This window comes from Electrona antarctica (genome assembly GCF_951216825.1).
Source record: "Electrona antarctica genome assembly, chromosome: 10".
Classification (NCBI taxonomy): domain Eukaryota; kingdom Metazoa; phylum Chordata; class Actinopteri; order Myctophiformes; family Myctophidae; genus Electrona; species Electrona antarctica.
The window spans coordinates 31,301,535-31,310,362 of record NC_136791.1 but is presented as its reverse complement, the minus strand read 5'-3'; the positions used below and the strand labels follow the sequence as shown (position 1 = coordinate 31,310,362).

At 44.3% G+C, this 8,828-nt stretch overlaps 1 protein-coding gene across 1 annotated transcript; it reads left to right on the top strand.

Moving 5' to 3' along the window:
• Window positions 1-6,420: 6,420 nt before the first annotated feature.
• LOC306930807 (DNA excision repair protein ERCC-6-like) lies at window positions 6,421-8,828 on the top strand (the record flags this gene model as incomplete). Its single annotated transcript, XM_079511902.1, has 2 exons — window positions 6,421-8,371; window positions 8,668-8,828. Exons 1-2 carry the CDS (start codon window positions 6,535-6,537, stop codon window positions 8,826-8,828), a joined length of 1,998 nt encoding a protein of 665 aa, XP_079368028.1. The 5' UTR covers window positions 6,421-6,534.

The window sequence follows — 8,828 nt, the reverse complement described above, 5'->3', positions numbered from 1 at the left end:
TCATCAGTGCCCATACCCGAGGCGGGGTTGGCGAAAGGGCCTTTCTGTGTGGAGTTTGCATGTTCTTCCTGTGTCCCCTAGGGTAGGTACCCTCACAAAAAAACATGCAGTAATCCTGGTCTCTAAACTGCCAGCCGGGGTGCCTGATGGAGGGGAAAGGAACTGGTTGGAATAACGTGTTCCTTCCACGCGCTATGTACAACCAGGGAAACTCCCCTGTCAGGTGTAAAGGAGCAACTTGGACACTCAGGAATGAAGGAAGCATGAGTTCAAGTCCGTTGCTCTCCCCATGTCCCCCATATATGGGGACTAGGTTGGCGGAGGGTGTGTAGAGCCCAGGATCACATTAGATAATTGACACCGGTGAAAAATGAGTTACAAAATCGTGGGATAAAAAAATAAAAAGATTCTTCCACACACATGGCTTTTGCATGCTTGGCCCATGTCTCTCTCCCTTTGCAGTATTCCCTCTCTCTCCACACGTGTTCTATTCGACCAGGTAAAAGGAGATAGAGCCCAACCATATCCCACAAAGGGTGTGCACGAGGCCACATTCAGGGTATCCCCCAGCCACACAACAGATGATATCAACTAGGAGACGTGAAAGCCCTTGTCAATATCAATATTTCTCGACAAATCCTTAATCGGTGTCATAATGTATAATTACCGTATTATCCCAGTTCCTTTGACGACCTGACACCTTATGTTGCTGAATGGGCTGGGTCGTAAACGTATTATGTGTGAGTGGAGGGCTCCTTCTGCCCCCTCTGTGAATGTTTGGTTAAGTCAACTTGGTCAGGTACAGACAGTAGCAGCGTTGGACGCTGGTAGCAGCGTCTTTCATACTTCTTAACAAAGTAGACAACTATCTGTTAAAATGTGATAAACTGTGGGAGGCTCACACTGGAGGCACTGTCTAATTGTGAACTGAGCAGACTATTATATGAACTACTTGAATTTCCCTGAATATCCATCGCCTTATTATTTTCATGTTATGTTATGTTTTGTTTTTTATTGTTTACTTTTTGCGTTCTCTGTTTTTCTTTTTTTTCTGCTTTAAGTATTTGTTTCTACATTATTGCAAACATTTTTTCTGTACGCTGTTGATTGGAAAACAAAAAAACCCATATGATTAAAAAGTATTAATCATAAAGTAATTACTGTATTGCTTCAACAAATAATGAACCATTACATAATTAACAATTTTTTTCATGTATTGTAAATGTCCTGGCTTTGCTTTGCAATGAAAATAATGATAACGATTTTTGAATGTTGTCTCTGTCTATTCCCAAATATGCTCTCGTCCTTATCTCCATTTTCTTTATTTCTTATTTATTCATTCTCAATAGTGTATATGCAAGAGCGTTTTGTGTTAACTGGCTTCTATTCCTATATTTAAATAGTCCACATGGTTTAAAGGGTATAATGGGGTGCATGTGTTTGGTTAGACATATCAACAGTCCTACAGTCATGAGTCCGACACCCTAACCACACGTGGACGCCACAGGTGATTTTTAATCAGCCACGGGTTAGTTTTAACCCGCAGCACATGTCTGGAGCCACAGGTGATTTTTAACCCGCAGCCTATATCTAGGCAATCTCATTGTTGCACAAACCTCCACTTTCCAAAAAATGTCATAGTCAAATGGCAATAGGTTAACTAATCATAATCAACATTCAATTGTTCAGCCACTAATAGACAATGTGAACTGTATTTATACTTTGGTTTTCTTTTACCATACTAATGTGTTTTATTGCAATAGTAGTCCTGCTCTGTATGAGAGATACCACAGGTTCAGTCATTTGGTGCATAGTGCTTTGCTGAGGAGCCACTACCAGGGCAATGCTACCCTCTGCTGGCTTATAACTGAACAACTCTTAAGTCAGAATCCCTCGTGTGTTTTTACAGAAAGCACCATAGAGGACAGCTAGACATCACCATAAATAAATAAATAACCATACTTTTTTTGAAATAATGAAACAGACATACTGTATACTGAACCAATCAGACTGGCACACACACAGCTGTTGTCTTGTGCTTGGTGGCCACTAGGGGGCGCTGTGGATCTGCAGCTGAGGACTTGTGAGACATGACTGTAGTGTACGTACACCGACTTCCACAGCTCCATGTTCCACTTCCAGTAGCCTACAGACAGAAAGGGTTATTCACAGGGAGAGGGACGACGCCAAGGGAACTGTGACATTTAATCATGCCTCCGGCACACGCTGAATGATTAGCATCTCTGTGGAAAACAACAATAACAACTACGTGCCACATGCAGGATCCCACACAATCACCTGGCGCTTGAAGCACACTATCCTGGGCAATCAGATAAGAAAGCGGCCCCTATGGTTCGGAGTGTGTTAACTCAACAATCAACAGACTGCATGCAAAGGGCCCAGTAGTGTTTAGTTCAGTATACTTGTGGATAGGGGCCAAAGGTGGACCGATTGCCGCCATGATATAAAAATGGAATATCTCAATTGTATTACAGTCTGCCATCGGCTGTGGTCCTTTTCTCATAGTTGGAAGAGCATTATTACACAGCAAATAGTTGAAGGATTTTTCAGTTGGTTTATGATGGTTTGGTAATTATCAGTCTATTAGAGTGTGTGGCACACATTTATCATTATGACCAAAATATTATGTTTGTTGCCGTAGCAGGCACTGTTAAACCACTTAAGACCTATACTTCATCATATGACAAATTGGGAAAATAGCTCATCTACAAGCTCACTATGCATCGTGTGAGCCTGTCGATCGGCTATTTTTGAAAATGTATCTTATTTTTTAAAACAGTGTAGGTTTACTTTAACATATTTTCACTTCCTAAGATGAAAACATAGTAACCACGGTAGCTAAAAATGCCACAGTCCTGTTCTGTGCTCCAAGAGTCGTGATGTAAGAGTAGACAATGAATCATTCAACATTTTCTATTTTCATCACACAAACAAATGATTCCGTTTTAGTGGTCTCTACAATGAGAAACCTGGTGTGTTTTCAATCTTCCTTAGCTGTCGCACTTGTGTGAGCAAGGTTATTGGATGTATTGAGGTCACTTCCTTTGAGAGCAGTGTGGGCACTGAGGCAGTGATCCAGTTAGTGGCCTGGACCATGTAGCCTTTGGCAAAATGGATTCTACAGGCAGAGGCAGAGGAATGGAGTGTCTCTTCCCAAAGTCCCAGGGGTCAGAGCAAACGATTACTCTGAGGATAGTCCCATAAAAGAAGAAGCAAATTGGCAAGTTTGTACTGCATTGTGGATCATAGGAACTGCCAGCAGCGGAGTGTGACTTCCTGTGTGGTCTAAAAACCTACAGCAGGCTCATTTACACATCTATGTAAATACCAACTGGAACCTTCTGTGCATGTGCACATTACTACATCGACCAATATATCGGTTTGGCCAATATTGTGGCCATTATTTAAGTTTTTTTTTATGGCAATTATGCAGCCAATGTGTCTTGATTTTTACCAACCTGGCATCGCTATTTTGGGCATGACATTATTTAAAGCTTAAAATCTTTATATAATTGGACCTCAAACTCATAAGAAAGCACAATTTTTTCGGTGGCACACCGTCTCCAACATGTACCTTTGTGTGTCTGGGTGTCCCTATGTCTGTCTGTGTCTTTTTGGGGTACCAACAGGTGATGAAGTGGGCTGTTGAGCTTTACACTGTGCACAGGTGCATGATGGGAAACAGAGTTTTTAGTGTAACACCAATGGCCCGGTTTCCCAAAGGACACATGGTGTAAGAGGTATGGTGTTGCACATGCTCAGATGCCCTCTAGGCCGCACACAGAAGCCTGTGAACATAGACATTTCATGCATATATGTGCCACGCAATGGTAGGCCTCAGGCCTGAGGCCTGGTATGGTAGGCCTCAGGTCTACCATTCTGAAATTGAATTTAATAATATTTGGACCGCTGGACAGTTGACAGTATAGGCTCTCTTTACTCTTATATATACAGTATATATATATGAATGAATGAATGAATGAATGGTTTTATTTCGATATATTCAGTTCATATATATATACACATACATACATAAATATACATTTATATATATATATATATATATATATATATATATATATATACACACACATACATACATAAATATAGAATATTTATATATATAAATATACAATATATATATATATATATATATATATATATATATATATATATATATATATATTAAGAGTAGACAGTTGTCTACTCTCTTGTCCAGCAGTCCAAATATTATTAAATTAAATTTCAGAATGGTAGACCTGAGGCCTGCCATGGCACAACTATGCTTCTGTGTGAGGGCATCTGAGCATGTGCAACACCATACCTCTTACACCATGTGTCCTTTGGGAAACCGGGCCAATGTCATTTTCAGCACGAGTGTCTGTCTGTTGCTGTTGAGCTTAACACTGAGCACTGTAAGAGTACAGTACAGTACAAATGTGAGTACAGTACAGAGTACAGTACATACAGTACAGTATGTGTACATTCTTGGTACAATACACTATGTGTACAGTACGAGTATATACTTGTACAGTATGAGTACAGTATGAGTACAGTATGAGTAAGTACTCGTACAGTACTGCACAGTACAGATTACAGTAGGCTACAGTAAGAGTACATACTCGTACAGTACAGTACCAGTACAGTATGAGTACATCATCCTACAGTAGGCCTACTGTACAGTACCAGCACATACTCGTACAGTACAGTGCACGTACAGTACTCGTACAGTACAGTACGAGTACAGTATGCGTCATACAAGTACAGTACAGTAGAGTACAGTAAAATACAGCAGAGAACAGTACATTACACTACAGAGTACAGTACAGTAGCCTACACTAGAGTACCAGTACTACCAGTACAGTACAGAGTACCGTACATTACAGTACGCATACAGTACTTTACAGTACGCATAGAGTACTTGTACAGACTACAGTACAGTCATAGGTGCCGGAGGGGGGGTCATTTGGGTCTGAATGTCCCCGCACTATTGGTGAATGACCATTTATTTATTTATTTTTCCCGACCGGCGCTGGTAGTCTCTCTAGCACCGTTCCCATTTGGTTGCACAACTGTGGTTGTGTATTGGCTGCCGCTGCATGCTTGCCTATCACCGCAATGACCATTCTGGCTATATAGCCTACCCTACGTGCAGTGTACTGCAGTTGCTCTCTAGTCTCAACTCTCAATCTCGAATATTGTCCCCCACACCTTTACGGCCCGACGGCGCCACTGAGTACAGTACAGTATGACTATGACTGAGTACAGTACGATTACAGTACAAGTAAAGTACAGCACGAGTACAGTACACTAGAGTACAGTACAAAGTATAGTACAGAACACAGTACAGTACACATAGTTCAGGAGTTCAGTACAGTACAGTAACAATTACAGTATAGTTCCACCGCTCAGTTCACACAGGTGTGATTTGTATTTTTGCACCAACAATGGCTTCTATTTCAGCAAGCTAACTTCCAGGAAGGGAAAGGCTATAGTTTCTATTATCTTGTAACCCAAAGCAGGCTTGTTAAACATAGCAGAGGGATCTTTTTTGCCATCTTATGATGATTTCTGAGAACCAATGGTTGAAAATAGGTGGTAGTGCTCCTTTTAGTAGTTCAATGAAATCCAGTTTAGTTATTTTATTTACTCGTTTGCTTGTTCATTATATTATTTTCGTAAACTTCATATATCAAAGTTTACTTCATTATCATGAAGTAAACTCAGGGCGCGTGGCATATTTGCTTATTCATGTGAGGGTTGTTTCTACAGTCGTGGCATATTGGCCTAATTAATAGATTCTGGCATTGAAAATGAGGGCAAAGAATAGGGAAACCCTGCAGGCACCTTCCTGCAAGCTGCAGCCGTTATACATTCTCGTAGAACTTGGGGTCATGTGATCAGTGACATCACGTCGGTGTACTCTGCAGGCCAAATAGTACACCGGACGTGATGTCACTGATCACATGAGGCGCTGACACGTGCTGATGTCACATTGTCATAGCAACCTAATGCAGGAATATAAAAGCCCTGGAATGCACAGTTGCTTCAATATATCTTCTGCATATATCGGTGGTGTCTTGTAGGAGCTTGTTTGCATATGCAGTGCCTTGGCAAAGCCTATGTACAACAAGAGTGTCGGTCACTACTGTATGCAAGAGGTTTGGTACATAATACATTATGATTTCAATAATAGAACACAGAGAACCTTATCCTCGCAGGTGGGCAGGAGAGGCACATCCTGTCATGGTGAAAAGGAGACACACAACCAACAACCTCAAGGAGCATGTGAAAGACTCTGCCGGACAGGGAGAAGATATGTCCAAAGCACTGGAGAAAAGCCAGGACGTGGTGGCAGAGGACAATTCCGAGAGTCAAGATTTTGTTAGCCTCAGTGGCCTACCACTGTTCAGAGACCTGCATGACAAACTGTATGACCACCAGAGAGACGGAGCAGCCTTCCTGTACGGTCTGTACCGAGGCGGGCACAGCGGTGGCATTCTGGCAGATGACATGGGCCTCGGCAAAACCATCCAGGTCATCGCCTTCCTGTCGGGTATGTACAATGCAGACCTAGTCAAACACACTCTCGTCGTGATGCCAATGTCCGTCATCACCACCTGGACCAAGGAGTTCGCCAAGTGGACCCCCGGGATTAGGGTGAAGGAGTTCCATGGCGACAGCAAAGCAGAGCGAATCAGGAATTTGGAGAAGGTTCAGGAAAAAGGGGGTGTGGTGCTCACAACATATCATATGCTTATGAACAACTGGAACCTGCTGGCATCTTACAATGGCCAAAAGTTCAAGTGGGATTACATAATCCTGGATGAGGCACACAAGATAAAGACCCCATCAACAAAAACCGCCAAAGGTGCATATGCCGTTCCAGCAAAGAACCGCCTTCTCCTCTCAGGAACCCCTATGCAAAACAACCTGCAAGAGATGTGGTCTCTGTTTGACTTTGCTCTCCAAGGTACTCTCCTCGGCACATATAGAACCTTCAAAACTGAGTATGTTAATCCCATTATGCGGGGAAGAGAAAAGGACGCCACTCCAGAAGAGAAAGCCCTGGGATTCAGGATATCCGAAGACCTAAAAACTATCATCAAACCATACTTCCTCAGGAGGACCAAAGCGGAGGTCCAGATGAAGATTAAAGAAACACATGGGGAACATTTGCACTCCAGTTCAGTTCAAGTCACAAATATTCAAACAGGAACAGCAGTCATGCCATCATTGACTAGGAAGAACGACCTGATCGTGTGGACGTATCTGAGCGCTGTTCAGGAAGACATCTACCGTCAGTTCCTGTCACTGGACCACATCAAACAGCTGCTGAACACCACCAGGTCGCCTCTCGCTGAACTCTGTGTCCTGAAGAAGATGTGCGACCACCCGAGGTTGCTCTCTGCCACGGCCGTCAGTCAACTGGGCCTGATGGAGCAAACATCTGATGGCGAACAAGAAAGCGACGATGAGTGTGCTGCAAGCAGAATTGATAACATACCAGATGAAACACTGATATCAGAGTCCGGGAAGATGGTGTTTCTCGTCAAACTCCTTGAGCAACTCAGGAAAGAAGGTCACCGCACCCTTATCTTTGCACGCTTCCGTAAGGTCCTGGACATCCTACAGCGAGTCCTTGGCAATAGGGGCTTCAAGGTCTTGAGGCTTGATGGCACAATCACCAGCACTGCTGAGAGGGAGCGTCTCATCTCATTGTTCCAGGAGGACGGACGCTACTCTGTATTCCTCCTGACGACCCAAGTGGGTGGCGTTGGCATCACCCTGACCGCCGCCGACCGTGTGGTGATCTTTGACCCCAGCTGGAACCCCGCGGTCGATGCTCAGGCAGTGGACCGTGTATACCGCATTGGACAAACCGAGAATGTCGTGATCTACCGGCTCATCACCTGTGGCAGCGTGGAAGAAAAAATCTACAGACGGCAGGTGTTCAAAGACTCATTGAGCAGACAGACGACCGGCGACAAGAAGAACCCTTTCAGATACTTCAGCAAGCAGGAGCTGCGGGATCTCCTCGTCCTGGAGGAGACGCGCTCCTCCGAAACCCAGCAGCTGCTGCAGTCCCTCCACTCCAGGCACCGCAGGACAGACCCCGAGCTGGACAAACACATCAAGCACCTCCACTCCATGGAGATATTTGGCATCTCTGATCATGACCTCATGTTCTCGCAGGCCAGCAGCCACGATGATGAGAAAGTCAAGAACCAAGAGTCTCGCCACTACATAGCGATGAGGGTTCAGGAGGCTCACAGACTGATGACGGCAGAGTCCGAGATGCACGCGCAGCTAGGCTCAAGTGAAGAACTGACACGTTTGAGACAGGAGGGTACGGAAAGCCATATAGCGTCAAGGTCAAAGGAGGAGAGAACCCCCCGGTGGGATAGCCATATAGGGACATGGTCAACGGAGAAAACACAGAACACAAAGCCCCACCCTTTTACCCCCCGGAGGAGTAGCGATATAGGGACATGGTCAACGGAGAAAACACAGAACACAAAGCCCCACCCTTTTACCCCCCGGTGGAGTAGCGATATAGGGACATGGTCAAAGGAGAAAACACAGAAAACAAAGCCCCACCCTTTAACGAACCCGTGGGATAGCCGTATAGCCGCGTGGTCAAAGGAGAAAACACAGAACACGAAGCCCCGCCCACCATCCCCCGGTTGGGTCAGCCGTCTAACGGCAAGGTCAACGGAAAAAACACTGAGCACAAAGCCCCGGCTTCCACCCACTGGTTGTTGGTGGAAGAGCGATTTAACGGCAAGGTCAAAGGAAAAATGTGA